The sequence below is a fragment of the Merops nubicus genome, unplaced genomic scaffold (assembly GCF_000691845.1).
Source record: "Merops nubicus isolate BGI_N331 unplaced genomic scaffold, ASM69184v1 scaffold15309, whole genome shotgun sequence".
NCBI classification, from domain to species: Eukaryota; Metazoa; Chordata; class Aves; order Coraciiformes; family Meropidae; genus Merops; species Merops nubicus.
In genome coordinates, this window is record NW_008633189.1 from 36,602 (window position 1) to 53,244 (window position 16,643).

General features: G+C 46.8%; 1 protein-coding gene across 1 annotated transcript in view; it reads right to left on the minus strand.

Annotated features, from left to right (window-relative positions):
- Positions 1–254: 254 nt before the first annotated feature.
- The window catches only part of LOC103780493 (chromosome unknown open reading frame, human C14orf37), a 58,849-nt gene continuing 42,460 nt past the window's right edge, over positions 255–16,643 (minus strand). Inside the window, exons 6-8 of the mRNA XM_008948182.1 lie at positions 5,571–5,602; positions 526–660; positions 255–323 (exon numbers count right to left, since the gene is read on the minus strand). Of these exons, the coding sequence (XP_008946430.1) occupies positions 255–323; positions 526–660; positions 5,571–5,602 (236 nt within the window). The remainder of the gene's footprint in view (positions 324–525; positions 661–5,570; positions 5,603–16,643) is intronic.

Below are 16,643 nucleotides of genomic sequence, written 5' to 3' on the forward strand. Positions count from 1 at the left end.
GGGGGTCAGCTCCAGCTGCAACAGGAGGCGCCGGGGAGAACGGGAACCCTCCCGACTGCATCGCCACGTGGGGCACAGCGTGGGACACCTGGGGCACAGCGTGGGACACCCGGGGCACAGGGTGCTGTGCCACCACCCTGCCAGCGCCGCTCGGCAGCGCGGGAGCAACGAGGCGGCAGAGAGTCATTTCTTCTTCTTCTCCCCCTCCCTCCTCCCAAAAGTCACGGGCTGGCACAAGGGCACTGCAGTTCCATTCAGAATTCGTCTTCAGAGCTGTCAGCGAGGAGCATGACTCGGTCCTGCATGCTGTTAAACTCCCTCTGCTAGGGGAAGAAAAGAAACGTGAAAAAGCTTCACATGCAAAAAGGAAACAACGAGCATTTAGATACCCCCCACAAACTGAGATGTCCTTGGGCACTTCAACCCAGACAAACCGTACCCTGGCTGCACCCCACAGCCACACTGGGCAACAGGGGGGCACTGGGGTTTTCCTTGGGACTGGGGACTGCTTTGCAGTTGTCATACCTTTCTTTTATGTCTCTTTGAGCCGTTTCTCCTCCGGCGATTCATGATCTTAATGCTGTAGAGTGCTCCCAGGATGAAGAGGGCTCCAGCTATCCCGACCCCCACAGGAACCAGCATCCCTGACATGTACCCTGCCTGCACGGTGAGAGAGGAGCAGAGCAGCACTCACACAACCGTCCTCTCCGAGTCACTCTTGCCAGCCCAGGACTGTGACACATCCCCACCCTGCCGCCACCAACACGCCTCGCGGCCGGAGCCCTCTGACCCGCCTGCACGGGGTGAGCTCTGCTTCCCGGGTCATTACCCCCCAAACTGGCCCTGCTCCAGGACCAAGCTGGGAACCAGCCCAGCTCACCCACCATCAGCTCTTCCTCACAGAGACCTCCCCGTGGCAGCTGAACCACTACAGTGTTTGCCCACCGTTAGGAGAGACCAGTTTTGGTGCAGTTTCAGGTGCTGGGGTGAAGAGTCTGTTACTACAGGTGCATGTGTAGAGACCAACCTTGATCACCAAGGTCACAACAAAGACCCATGACCACCCAGAGAGCCTCACCACATGCTGTGCAGAGTAGGCTGAGTGCTGCTCTGAGCTCCCTAGGTACCACCAGCACAAAACAAGGCACAGGTATACGTCTGGCCACGTTCAGCAGAGCTGAGCCCAGAGAGCCAAGAGCTGCTCTTGTGCTTCTGGGCACGAATCCAGACCAGCAGCAGACTAGGACCAACACTCTCCTGGCCAGCTCTGATCACTGGAGCGTGTCTTACCATGGCCAGACTGGTAAATTCACCTCCAGTAAAGAGGTATATTGCACAGCTCCCACACTTCCCAAACAGAGACACGCTGGCAGGGCAAGGCAAGTGCCCTGGGACACTGATGTCCTGTTTCAGCACAGGATGGCAGAAGCTGCTCCCAACACCCACAGCTGGATTTCTGGAGGAGCTGAAACTCAAAGCCAGGCTGTGCTCACTTTTGCAGGACAAAGAAGCAGCTTGCCCTCTCCCTGCCCAGCCCAGCCTGAGCCTCCTCAGCTTCATACTCAAAATCTTTGAACCAGACCCTTTTGCTCTGCATGAGAATGGGGTCACTCGAGTGAGCAGGTCTACGACATAGAGGGAAGACACACAGACCTTCAGCTGGCCTTAAGGGAAGCCCAGCAAATGTAAAACAGCTCTACTTCAATTTCTGTGATCCTTAAATCTGCAGTGCCCGCTAAAAAATATATAGATAGCATGACTAACTTAAAACTCCCCATTTAAATGTTTAAAATCCTTCAGAAAATATTCCCAAGTGCTTGTTATTTTCTATTTTACTGCTTTAAATGAAAATTGACCTAAGTCTTAAAGTGCCAGATTGCTTCAGCATCCTTTTCAGCACCCTCACCTCTTTCAGGCCAGGGTTTTATGGAGTAAGGGAGGCAGGAGCAGCCTGGCTCCCTCCCTCCTAAGATCTGCCTTTGTTCCCACTGCAGCAACCAAGCCCTCTGCCTTCCCCTTCCTACAGGGTCCTACAGCTTTACCCTTTGCCACCCACACCCCTCAAAATAGATTTTACACCTGCCAAGGGACACATGCGGGATTCAGAGGACTATCAGGCAGCTCTCAGCAAGCCTCGGTCCATTGCTTACAACCACCCATCTTCATCTGCGTTCCCAAACTGCAGCACAGCTTCAAACCACACGCTCACACCACAACTGCTCTTCTTTCATAATCCACTGAGTTTTCAGGGGGGGAGACAGGGGGGAAGATATTCAGTGCCTGCTGCCCTAGCTCCCTACGCTTACCTGGAGGCTGAAAATAACTCCCTTTCATCTAGGGCAGATACAATGCTAACAAGGGCTGTCTTCTGCTCCCAAACCCCTCCAGATCTTGCTCAGAGCTCTAAATAGTAACACCTTCGTGCCTGGGTCCCAGAGCCTGAGGGACCTTCAGCTGCATTGTGCAGGTTCCCTCAACACCCTCCCAGAAAGCCCAGCCCTGCTCAGCACATGTGCTCCCCAGTTCCCCAAAAAGGAGGTTAGTGAGAACACAGCTAAAAGGCTGTATCTCTGTGAGGCAATTAAGTGCCTTAATTGGGTGACCTAATTAGTGCAGCATGGGATTTTCTATTTCAAGAACTTTGCTGCTGGTGTGGGTGGTGAGGCAGGACTGGAGATCACTTTGTAGCTGCTGCCCAGTTGAGTTTCCCTCCCAGAAATCACTAACTCTACTAGGAAGAACTCCCCAGCCTGCCTGTGAGTCTTTGCCACACCTGGCCAGCCTGTGCCCTTTTACAGGCCTCCTCCAAGGGCTGGACCAATGATCTGCACCTCAAAAGGCTGTAAACAGACCCAGGACCTGTTCTCCCAGCCCTTCTGAGTCACACAGCCCAGCTTGGGATGCATCTGCACCTAGCTGATACAAAACCCCGCCTCACAGGCAGATCCAAAGCCATGTTTTTACCCCTGGCCCATGAGGAAGATGCAGCTTCTTTATAGATCCTAGGGTTGCTTTTAATACACCCAACCCATGGGCATCACCTCAGCTCCACTGCACTTTGAGATAACAGAACTGAGGGCTTCAGAGGATCCTCATGTCCATTATTCACACACAATCATTGAATGGTGGAGGCTGGAAGGGACCTCTGGAGATCATCAACTGTACAGCAGGGTCACCTAGAGCAGGGTGCCCAGGATCACATCCAGGCAGGTTTGGAATCCCTCCAGAGAATCAGACTCCACAACCTCTCTGGGCAGCCTGTGCCAGGGCTCTGGCACCCTCGCAGGAAAGAAGCTTCTCCTCCTGTTGAGATAAAACCTCCTGGGTTCCAGTTTGTGCCCTTTACTATTTGTCCTGTCACTGGGCACCACTGAAAAGAGTCTGGCCCCATCCTCTTGACCCCTGCCCTTTAGCTATTGTTCAGCATTGATCAGATCCCCTCTGAATCTTCTCTTCCCCAGGCTGAACAGCCCCAGGGCTCTCAGCCTTTCCCTGGCAGAGATGCTCCAGCCTCCTCAGCATCTTCAGAGCCTCCACTGGCCTCTCTCCTGTAGTTCCTTATCTTTCCCAACCTGGGCAGCCTGTACCGGACACAGTACTCCAGCTGTGGCCTCACTAGGGCAGAGTAGAGGGAGAGCAGAACCTCCCTCAACCTGCTGGCCACGCTCTTTTTAATGTGCCCAAATTCAGCACACCAAATGCAACATCTGTCCAGTGCTTGCAGGAGACTGGACATAAATCTGTCACCGAGCTGTACTCCTGGTCCCACACTCCCCAAACCTGCCCTCTTCCAGCAGGGCAGCCCTGACAGACACAGGAGGACACAACTCTCAGGGATGGGGCCACCATGTGCTGGGATCCTCTTCTGGATGGAGGGATTGTCAAGTAGAGAGGACAGGGCTCTGCCAACAGCAAATGACAGGGGCACATGTAACTGGTGATGAGAAACACAACAAGGAAGAGGAGGAAACAGGGTGAGCAGGTTTATTTGCAAGTGATTTGCCACACCAGGATTTGGTTGGGGATGGGGGAGTGGGTTTGGGAGCTTTTTGAAGGGAAAACGTGAGGTGAAAGATCTGCCTTCACAATCTGCCCTTCCCCAAAGGAGGGAGAGGGCTTAGGACTGAGTCTCTCTTTTTAGTGAGAGTTATTCCAGTTCCACCAGTGCTTGTGCTGAGGACTGCCACGCAGTCCAACATCTACCTGCAAGAGGTACAGACTCTACAGAGCAGCTGCTGGAGCCTGGAACATGCACCCCTCTCTCAGCAATAGGGAAGGACAGAGGTGGCCAACAAGGTGCCAACAGGAAAGAAGTGAAAGCTACGGCTTTGCTGAACAGACACCTGCTGCCCCTGAGCTTGTGCTGTGCTGGCTGGGAAGATCTGGCACGAGCAGTGACCTGTGCATGCCACATTCACTCCAGGCACTCAATCAGTCTCAGGGTCTGCTTTTTACCTTTGTTGGGAAAACCATTCTCTGCCCTTCCAGCATTCCCTCTGGCTGGATCCCCGGCCAAGGTGCTCTGCTATGAGCATAGCTCATACTAGACAAGCCTCCTTCCTATTGTAGGCAGAAAAGAAACTCAGCAAGGGCTAGGCAGGGACCCACCTTGAGCTCTTCCAGTCCCCAGTTCTGGAAAACAGACATCCAGACTCCAGCTTTCTGTTCAGACTTGATGGTAAGGTACTGCTGAAATTTGGTGGCTATCAAGTGGGAAGTCTGGGGTCATTGGGTGACAATCTGCTCAACGTTAGAGATATATTTTCAGGGGCTGGACTCTCCTATTGAGTTATTATTCCTTGTGGTAGATTTTTTGGCTATTGACTCTGAACCTGTTCAACAATTTCCAAGCCCTGTTGAGTCACAAAATATCCTTGTCTTAAAACACTGCTGTCACCTCATTTCTGGCTTCATGGCTTTCCTGTCATCAACACACAACATTTGGAAGGTTTCACAACCATTTCAAAATGTTAATATTTGCTCTAGAGCAGCAGAGCCTAAAAAGCCACCACTGGCTCTGGCTGGTACAGCTCTTAATTCTATGTACCACCACCATGTAACACCAGGGACAAAAGATCAGAGTCTGTTATCTCTTCAGTCCTGTGTTTGCTCTTTTTCCTTCCAGGAATTTGCAACTCTTCTTGCACGTGGAGGCAAGAAAAGTCTCATCCAGAGGTGGTGGTGTGGCACACAGCTTCTCACCAGAGAAGATCACCAGGTTTGGATCAAGAATCAAGCTTAGGACTTAGAGAAAAGGGGTGGAGGTAAGTTAGAGGGCAGTGAAAAAGTAATTCAGGTAGTCTGAAGAGAAGAACATTTTCTAGTGCAGAGAAGTCTATCAAATACCCCTTTCCCTCCTTCTGCTTAGTTACTACTCATCAGGGATGTACTGTGGATTTACACCACTACACAGAGCAGCAGCATCTGGTTCATTTGCCTCCCAGAGAAAATTTTAAGCCCTTTCTCAATTATCTTTGTAGAGATAACGAACTGCACTGACAAGAGTTTATTTATTCCTGCAAGTAAAACTGTTTTTGCTTTTGAAGTAATTGAAACACTGAGGCTCCTACCTTATCTTTCAGCTTCTCCATCCAGCTTCTCACTGAAAAACAAGACAAAAAAGCTTTAATCATGTTACTTATGTTATATTAATTAGTGACAAATGATAATGACAGTATTAAAATAGACACTGATTAACTTGACAAGCTGATAACACTTTCCATTAGATTTCCTCTCTTATTCATGAAAAAAAGCAAATGCAGCAGATCAGCACAGGAAACTCTTCAAGTGAGTTGGCAGGCAAGAGGCTCGTTTTTGCCTGTGCAATTCACATCTTTGGAGTGATTAAAAAAGGAAGATGAAGAAGAGTATTTCAGGTTGTGGGGTTTTGAGCAGCACTTCTCATGCACACATGGGGATGTCTGAATGGAGAAAACCTTATGGTGTGGCTGCCCCCTTCTGCTGGCCTCCTTCACAGAGATGTTCTTCCCTTTATTTGGCATTGCCTCCAACAGTGCCTAAAAAAAGTGTTATTCCCTGTCTTTTATTCCCTTGCTTTCTGGAAGCAGCCACTGCCTGCTCTGGGGAGTCACCAGAGGAGCGGGATAGGACTGGAGCTGTTACCACATAAATTTATACTGCTGCCACAGAGACTTCCACTTCCTACCAGTTAATATAAATCTCATTAAATACGATGCCCAAGAATTAAAATTCTTTAATGGCATGTACTTTGGACTGAAATACTCAGCTAATCTCACAGAACTGCAAGAGTTTAGCAGCAGGTGCCCAACTCATTAACTCCACAGGCAATTGGATTTGCCTGCTCTGCACTGGAGACAAAATCCTCAGCCTTTGAGGGATCTGCTAATATTTTAATGAATTCCTGCTCATAGGTAAGAGGCACATAAACACGTAAATGTTGGATTTTTTCAGAGTTTGGCAACTGTGTTTTAAGCCCTGATCAAGGATCCCCATTTCTGCAGGATGACAATGCACAAAGGGACTCCTGGATGTACCCATGTCCTTCTGAGGGATATCTTGCCCAGGATGCATTAAACCCCAAATTGTAACACACTGTTTATGGAGTCAGACCCTATTTCCAAGCCTGCTTTCCTACAGAGGCTCCCTTCAAAGCCTGCATCAGTAGTACTAAGAGTTTGCACATGTACATCCACCACTCAGGTGACCACCCTTCTACACTGAGAGCCTCACTGTGAGTGAGGAGGCTGCAGCAGTAGGGCCCTCAGGAAATGGCATTTTACATCTCAGACACCCTACAGAGAAGCACAGCAGCTGGGAAGGATCCCAAATTACCTAGAAGTGAAGAAGTGTGATGCAGGCACAGGCGCATAGACACAAACTCATCTCTGGCAGGTAGCTAAGAGATAAATGAGTTATCCAGGAGACAGACACTTACAGTACCAGGAAAGGACAAGAGGTCTACTTTGATCAACACTTCCTACCATTAGTCCTGACCTACATGGTCTAAGCCATAATAAACTCGATTTATGAAGGTGCCATCACCATCATCCTCTGTGAGTCCAAGCCTGCACACCTTGAATGTCACTCCAGTGGAATACCAGAGGAAGGAGACACACGGTTCCCTGAGCTACGTTTCTCAGCTGGATTTCTAGATGTAACACTAGAACACTGGGTGTAAATGTCACCTAGACTTTGAAGGAGAGCCCCTACACTGCTGACAACCACAGGAAACACTAGGAAAATTCTGCTTAAAAACACAAATATTGCAAACCAAAGGAATTCATCCCAAAATCCTTGCCAGTGAGCCTTCTCATGACTCAGATTGAAGGATGCCGTCGTGTTTTACTCCAGGCTGCCAGGAGGAGCAGTGACAGGGACTCACAGTCACACAGCAGCAGCCATGGCCTCCAAACCACAGTGCATCCTGCAGCTTTGGACTGATGTCCTCGTGCAGATCCAGCAGCTACACGAGGTGTGTGCACACAGCTGGTTCAAGCTGCTGCCCACCATGCTCAGGTGGCCCCAGCTCAAGCTCAAATCCCATTTTTACCTGACTTTCACAATAATTATACGGGATGGGTGATCTTGTCCATAGTTGACCCACTTTCTTGCAGCTGAACATCAGTGCCTCTAAAGCAGCAACTCACTCCAGAGTATTTCTGACGAGGCCAGGGCTGAGCTACTAATATTCTACTCCCTATTTTCAACACACACAAGTTCTGGCTTTGCTCCCCTCTGCTCCACAAAACAACAGCAGCACATCTGTTGGGTCCCAGGGACTCTATAGCACAAATCTTTATTTGCCATTCATACAATTGCTTATTATTAAAAGCAAGCTTGTTTTCAGCCATGTGGACACAGGTCAGATGCCTTTGTAAATCAACCCAAGGCACAGGAAAAGCAACACAATGTGACTCCTCCCAGACTGGGCACCTCTCTGAGAGATGCTCTAATGCAGTTGGAATCTGGCTGGCTGGGTGACACCTTCTGCCCTGTGCAGAGGAAAACAGTGGTCCCAAATTTGGGAAGCTAAAGCAGAAGGAGGTCAAAAATATGGCTGTCCCTTCAACATTCTGGAAGGACTGCATCCATGGGCACCAGCAGTGGGCCCAGCTCTCCTGGGTAGGAGCAGAGAGTGCAGAGCAGCCACAGGCATGGTCCTGGACCCCCTGCTCTGCAGTCAGTGAGGATGGAGCCAGAAGTAGTCAAGGAGCACTGGACCACTGAATCATAGCATGAATTAGAAGAGACCTCTGGAGATCATCTTATCCAACCCTGCTGCTAAAGCAGGGTCACTTAGAGCAGGATGCCCAGGAAGCCATCCTGGTATGTTTTGAATCTCTACCTGAGAGAAGGAGACTCCACAACCTCTCTAGCAGCCTTTTGAAGACTATGGTACCCTCATAGGAAAGAATTTTTTCCTCCTGTTCAGGTGGAACCTCCTGGGTTCCAGTTTGTGCCTGTTGCCCCTTGTTGCTGGGCACTGCTGAAAAGTGACTAGTCCTACCCTCTTGACCCCCACCTTTTAGATATTGATAAGCATTACCATGAATTACAAACACTTTTAATGTCATTAATGTACAAAACTGTTTTAAAACCTTCCAGGAAATAACAATCCACCATGTCATGAAAATCAAGCACTTATTGCTCCAATTATTTACCCATATGGGAACACTCTGGGCTGTGGGTAGGAGATAAAGCACTTTTTCAAGTTATAATTGATATCTATGCTAAATGGCTACCATCAGTTAATTCTGGACTTCAGACGCTAATTATACATCATTACCCATAATTAATATTCTGAATTTGGTCTTGGAGGAGGAACATGGTGGATGTTCTCAGAGGAATGCTCCGTGAGAACACCAGGTGACTTGCCAACGAGGCCAAGTGACTAATTAGTACCAAATACTCTAGTCCATGTATTTTTCATCATCCCCTTATTTTTTCCTTCCCCTGATAACTGAACGTCCTGAACAAATGCTAACAGTCTCTGGGTGTGAAATTCCTAATGAGTGTCTGCAGTGCTGGCTCATCTCCCATGGTAAGGATGGTGACCAGCCCAAACTCTCTGCCTCAGCTTACCTTTAATCCCTTGCTTCCACGGGGAGCTAAGTTAGATGAGTGTGGAGCACTTCTGAAAATTACATCACTAATCTGACATTTCCTCAGTGATTAATGCAACGTCTGCTTCTCTGCAAATTAATTTTAAATAAGTTATAGCTTAAGATTAAGCAGGGGAGGAGCCCGGAAGAGAAGCACGGTTGTCTGGCACTGGCATCAGAGCAGCCCAGGATGCATTCAGACAGTTGCAGAGGCACTGAGCTATTTTTAGTCATTTTTACCCAGCTTTACCTTCAAAACGTGCAGCCAGCTATGAAGAAGCCAAGGTGCCACTAAAGAAGTCAGGCTGATTTTCAGAGGCAAGCACCGTCCTGCTGTCCCTGCCTGGCCCTTCCTCGGAGAAACCTGGTCCAAAGGGACAGTCAAAAAGCCCCATCAGTGAAACCTTTCTGAAAGTTCAGGTATTGCCAAATGCAGGCTGAAGGTTCAGGAGGGAGGCAATAGAAGATTTTGAGGGTGTGTGGTGTATGTCACTGGGTGGCTCAACATCTCCCTCCACCACTGAACAGTGCTGTAAATCCAAACTAACCCTCATGGGATATGGCTCTTGTGCTCCCATCCCTCTCCTTCCTACTGTGTCCCACAGCTCTGCATCCCCTACAAGAATGGATTCCTCACTTGTTTTTTGCAGAGCTCCTCTTTCCAGAGGGGTGATCACATATAAATTACAATGGAGAAACAAAGAGGAAGAGGTTTGGAAGCTGCCTCCAAGCTAAGCTGGAAAGATCCTCTGACAACAAAGTGTTTGCATGATCTACATCAGGGAAAAATCCAGGAGTTGTCACTTCTGACCAAAGAAAATGAAATCAAGGTAGTGTGACAGACCATATTCACTGCATGTCTAAACCACAGTCTGACACTGTCCTCCTAAGGAAGAGTGTGACCCCTTGGTGCTCTGCTGGGGGATCTCACACCACCCTCAGCTCATGGCCCTGCAAAGCCTTGCTACAAACAACTCACCTGAAAGGAGACAGGATGTTAACTAAGGACAAAGGTCTGGAAAAAGAACACAAAACATTTACTACACAGTAACTCCCATAGCTACTGTGCATCCCCACCATGGAAAAAAGCTGGTCCACATTATTAGAGTCATAGAATATAGAATATCTTGAGGTGGAAGTGACCTATAAGGATTACAGAGTCCAACTCCTTGTGCTCTCCTTCCCTGAATCTCTGTCCTTCACCCGTGCTCTCACTTCTTGTTGCTGTTCAGATGACTGTCCACCTTCAAGGAAGCTCTTCTTTATCAGTCAGGTATCTTGAACCCCCTTTTGCTCTGGAAGCTGCAGGGTGCTGGGTGCCAGAGCCAGGCTGCCCCTTTAAGCCTCACCATAACGAACCATCAAATCTCACACCAAAGGCTTTTCCCTGCTTCCTTCACTATATCCCTGTGACATCAGGAGCATAAGACCTCTGGGCTTCATGCTTTGCCAACTTTTAGTAATCCTAATTGCCTAATTATCCACTCCAATGCGATGATAAAGCTTCTTAATAATTCTGTTCACTTCTCATTCATTCCCTCCCTTCCCAGATAAGAAAATGCAAAGACTTTACCTTCTGGTGGAGATTTCAATCAATATTTCACGTCCTCCTGCCATCAGTTCTGTCTCTCCCTTCCCCTCTTGGATGCTCTGCTGCTTTACCTTGTCACTTCAGTTTCAACTTATCAGCTTGTTTTAATCACATTCCCTTTTTTAATCATCATCTAAAGTAATTCTATTTTTTCCATGGCAAAACTGGCACATTATTCCTCTGCCCTGTGCTTCTTGTTGCAGTTTCAAATCCAGCACTTGATGAAGGTTCCTCCTGCACTTTGTTTTTTAATAATTCTCCACCATGACCACCAGACCAGTAGTGAAAATGTGGCACCCAAGCTCCTGTATGCTCTCCAAAGGGCAGAGAAAGGTTTTGAAAGATGGTTTTATGATTTAGAACTAACCTGGAGCTCAGGTAGCCCGACCTGACCATGACTTCTGCAATTCCTTACATGCAACAGGCTGAGAGAGCTGCACCAAGCTTCATTCTGAGAAATCAGAAAGTATCAGTCACCCCAAGGAAATAGGAGCGCTCTCAAGGCAAGATTCTGATCTTACAGCTACTGTTAATTGCTTTCACATCTGTCTGGAATCAGGACACCCCCACCTCAGGAACCAGAGCAGCTGTAAGTGACCTCTGCATCATACAAGATGCAGGAGGCAAAGGTGGATGGAGCCAAGGAGCAAAGAGAGCAGTAAATACATAGTGAGGAGGCTTTGTGTAGGTGCACCTTGCAGCTCAGCACGGCTTTGCCATCACCTTTTTCCCTAGCACAAAGCAAAGGAGAGCTGGTTAAAGTGTAAAACACAAAGAAAAGAACAATTACTTTAAATCAATCTATATACACTAAGCAATCTGCCCTATTGCCTTACAGATCTCATCCCTTTCTCTTGCAGGTGAGACTTTCTTTGAAATGAGACTAGTGAGAACAACTTTCCAGAAATGCTCCGTGCTTCATCTGCTCAGCTCTGACAAGTTAATGGCACAAGGCTGCATCAGCTCCTTTTCCTTAAAAACCACAATTGCCAATTTACTTACTAGCAAAATAAATAATATAGAAAATGGCACTTGGCTGGAAGGCAGAGGGTTTTTTAATTCCAGAAGAAAAACTGTACCTACTTGAAAGGAATTTTGACAAATACTTTTCCCCCATGGCCAGCCCAAGAAGACTTGAATCAAATAAATGCCAAAGTGACAATTACCATTTAGCTTTCAGAAAAAAAAATGGGTTGGATGAACTCTGAATCAACAAAGTGAACTTTAATAGTTAAATTTATTAATTGTATCAACTCCAACCTCTTCCCTGCCCAGTCAGCTGCAGCCCAAGCCTGGCTTTGCACCACCACCTGCAGGAACCTACCCATACCCCTTCAGGGAGAAAGGGAGATGGGGAGGACAACTCACCAGACTTACACAGAAAGCAGAAGCTAAAACAGGCTTCCTAACGCCCTCGCTGGCTTTAGCAACCCTTTTGACACTGCCTTCCCCATGGCATTAGGTTGAGTTTCTCCTTTTCCTCTTCCCTTGCACTTTTCAAGCTGTTTTCCACTTGATCTGCCTGCACTTAGTAGCCACTTGCTGAGGCTGGCAAAGGCACTGCCCCTCTGCCCTCACATTTCTCTGTAAACCAAATTCTTCTGCAGTGCCTTCAGAACACTTCTTGGCACAGACAAACTATTTGTTTCTCCCTAAGTGATCCCAGACACACTGAAGATGTTAAAGCCAAGGCAGAAAACCTCTTGGTATCCTAAGTGTAAAATGGATCAGCAGGATGTTGCTCTGAATTGGTTGTAACAATTTGTTGTATGATTAACTATATACTGGGTCACATCACGCCCAAAAGCTGTGTGCATGCTGGGAGAGGAGAGGCAAACCTGGCTTATGGAAATGGCAACACCTCCACTGCAGCACATACTGGACCAGGTTCTCCACTGCTCCGCCCTGGCACAGCTCCTAGAGGAACACATGGACTTACCAGCAGCAGGAAGCCACCTTGCTTTAGCTAATGGATTTTCCTGTGGGCTGAAAATGTTCATATTCACCAGCTTTAATTCATGGCATAGTCACAGTATTCATCCTGGAAATATAAAGTGTTCCTAAAAATTGAACCGGATCACCTTAGCTGTGAGCTGCCTCTGCCACTTGCAGCAAGCCTTCCTCCTCTGTAAAACACATCATCTGAAAGGGAAAAACTGTTTGCAACACTTAAAGCCTATCCCATCAAACTTCAGGCACTTACCTGAGATGCCCAAATTAAAAGTCTATCTACCTTTCACTCCCAGAGTCTCTGAAGGAGAGACCATCACCTGCACAATGTCATCCACCCCACTCCAGGTCTGATTTTTCCTCTGAAGAAGCCCTTCTCTTCTGCTAGATACCTGGTTCTGACCAAATCTGATGCTTCACTTAGAGGGGAACCTCCTCCACCAAATTGCCTGGATGTTTTCAGACAGAAAGGGCAATGCATAGAGACAAGATGGGTGGTGAGGGTGAAGGAGGAAGCCCAAAGGCGGTGAAGTCAGAGGATGTGGAACGGAGCAGACACTTCTATTAACATCTGTTGTGATTTACTGCACACAGAGGCTGCCTGATTCCTTCTCTGACTGTGATGTTATTTTCTGCCTCCCCCTCTATAGTCCAGCCTCCATACCATCAGAACCAAGGAAATAGATATACCTTAAAGACTCTTAAAAACACCTAGAATCCAATGACTGCTCTACAACATAAACGTGCCACAACTGCAAGATCTATTATCCTGAGGCTAAAAGCAAATACAGTGTGGTCCCATAAGCAGCGGTGAAAACCTCCACTCAAAACTCCAGCTCCTAGGTTCCCTTGGCTGAGACATAACAGACAGCAAACTCTGACTTGGGTCCCAAGGGCTTCCAAGCCTTCCAGAAAGTCTTCCTGCTGTCTTTCATCTCCAACTCCTCTCCAAGGGTAGCACCATGCATGAAGTGGGGTAGAGTTTTCACAGCAGCTTTGGGTTCATCCTGTTGCTCTTTGGAGATTTTTAATCCATTCTCAGGGTTACTGGAGTCCAGGTTAATACCACTCACCTTGCAGGGAGAAATGAGGACATTTCCACAAGTCCATCCCACCCCACTGTGATTTGGGCTAGGGGAGAGGGAGCCATAGAGAGACTTCAGCTGGGTGGCAGAGTAAAATATTTTACAAGGCTTCAGAGAACAGGCACTAGTACAAACTCCAGCTGTATTTGTGCCCTGAAAAAAGCATGGGAAAAGCCCCTGAAGGCTTTCTTTCATAGGACACGTGGCTCTTCAATCACTCTTTTTATGGAGTAATATTTGGATAGTGGTATGTAAATAAACAGCACACAAAAGCTGAGTAGTAAAGACTTGTGAATAAAGAACCACCTTATTTTGCATGCTCAGCAGGATAACACTTCTAATTGCCCATTATTTTTGACTCAGAGGTCTCCAGTAAAAAAGTTATTGATGGTTTATTTTTCCCCTCTTTTCATACACTGGAGCAGGTAAACTCCTTCAGCCAAGATTTTCTTTAAAAGCCTGGAGCAAGCACCATGGAAAAATTTCAGTCCAAACAGTTAAAATCTGGTACAGTTATCAAGAACTAGAACACAACGGAATATAAATCCAACAAATTTCATGATTGGCATGTCTGTTATTGCCAGGTAAGCACGTGCAGGTTTACAGGGTGATGCCTTATGGGGGAGCACCACCATAATACGAATATAGAATTTTTTGAAGATCTTTATGGTACATTGAGATCCTTAACTGACCATTTCCTTTTAGCTCTTTCTGGCACCAAGTCCCCCTGAAACCACCGGTGGTTTTGCCCGAGCTACAGCTGTGGGATTTGACCCTGTAGATTTGTATAAAACCAACAGGGAATGGAAGTTGGTCCCACGTTTCCTTTTAATGCCCATTTTCTACCACAGCTATTTTCTGCTCCAAACCTCAGCACCCTCTCCCATAGTCTTGGAAAGATCAATGCACTTTTGCAAATCAAAACTAAATGTGAAGTTGCTCTGGCGGGGGGAGTAAAAAACCCAGGGAGGCTGAGGATGGAGAGTGCCCAACGCACCCCTCTGCTCTGACAGCACCTCAACCTGCTGCAGGACAGAAGCAAAATGGTCGTTGTTGTTTGACTGGAGACCTTCCACACCCCCAGCTGAAGCCATGGAGAGGAGAGGGCATTTCTCCCTGTGGCTACCCAACCCACTCCTTCAGGCCCCTCTAGACACAAGCCACGCAGGCTGTCCTGTCCTCCTGACAGAGCCCACATCCTTATCTACTTCAAAGGATCAGCAGCTAAACTGCAAATTTGCTTTCTGTACTTCAGTTAATGTCTGGTATTAATCAGGTTCAGAAAAGACTCTTAGTTTGCTTTTTTCCTTCCATAAAGAGCAAACATAATTTTCAGACTCATTTTTTCCTGGAGACATTGTATGAAAGATTTGCCTGCAGCAAGCAAGGCTGCAATAGGCTACTTTCCATTTTTGTATTTAAGAAAAATAATGCATTTTTCTTAGTTCAAGTTTTGGCCTTTATTTGGGCTAGCAAGATGCAGCATTCTTCATGAAATGACATGAAGATCAATAAAGTACTAAATGGTTGGAAATGAAAATGATGGAGTTGACCTTTAAAGGAAAAAACAGATATTGAACTGTGTTTTCAGCAAACAATTATTCTAGTAATTAAACCACAAAGCCCTAAGCATTGATTAGGTGCTAGAAATAAAATCTGATTATCTCACAGACTCATTTCCATGCAGATACTTAGAAATATGAGCATCGTACAGTGTTGGTAACAAAAGGAAAATGCACTTGCTTATATTTGCTCATGGAAAAAGTCTGATGCCACATTCCTCCTGCATCAAGAACTGAACATCGACCCCCACTGTGAATCAATGCTCTTGTGATGAAACACCAAATGGGGACGTAAGGCTCCTGACACTGGTTCAATAGCCTTGCAATTGACTTTTTGTATAACCACAGGCAAGTAAATTAGTCTCTGTTATTCCTTTTCCCATCCCTACCATGGGAGTATTAAGCCTATAATATATAATATTTAGTAGGTAGTTTCTGCTGCGAGTTGCTTGTATCAGAGCTTCTTCCTACATAATTTAATAGTCCCTACTCCATCTAGATGTGACATTCTAGAAGATAACATAGTACAAATATTAAATCACAATAAAATGGTCTTACTCAGAAACAAATGCTCTTTAGGAGGCCACTATTTTAAGTACCAAAGTATCTAAGGCAGAATTCTGCTGCTCAGAAAGCTGCTCTGTGTACAGATTTGTGACAGAGATTGAACCTGATCTTACTCCTGCTCCAAGAAGGAACATGACACATGGGACAACAGATCAAACAGCCTTTCTCTACACAGTGAAACTCCACCAAGTATGCCTAATATCACATTATAGGCCTGTAGTATCCCTTAAACCTTCAATAACATGGAAAATTGTGCATGCTGCCAGGAAAAGCCTGGCTCTAGGGTAGAGGTGATACCCAGCTCATAAACCTGTGACTGCCTGTGCTTCACAGTCAGTGCTAATGAAGGGTCCATGAAAAGATGTTTCATTTAATTCACATAAGGCCTTACCTACTCTCCACTAAGGTCAACATGAACCTGACCAAAGACTGAGACATTCTATATATGAAGCCCAAAATGGTCAACACCCATCTCCACTTATGGTAAAATTGACAACCGTGAAGGCTGAAAATCTGTGGAGCAAACCATCCTTACCCAGCCGTGGAAGAACATAAGAAAAATTAGATAGTTTCACCAGGGAGGTTAAGAAAGCGAATGGGTTTTCCCCAAACCTCTCCCAACTACCTGTAATGTTCACAGCAGACGCATGGGAATGGGCCCCAGGGAAATCACAGAGGGGAAAGGGAAGGAGCAAAAGGTTAAAGCAAAGCAGCGGGGAGAGGTCATGGAAACAGTGGGATCTTAACTCGCAGTACAGTGATTTTCCAGGGTGCTTACACTTCCCAGTGATTTATTCCTGCTGGA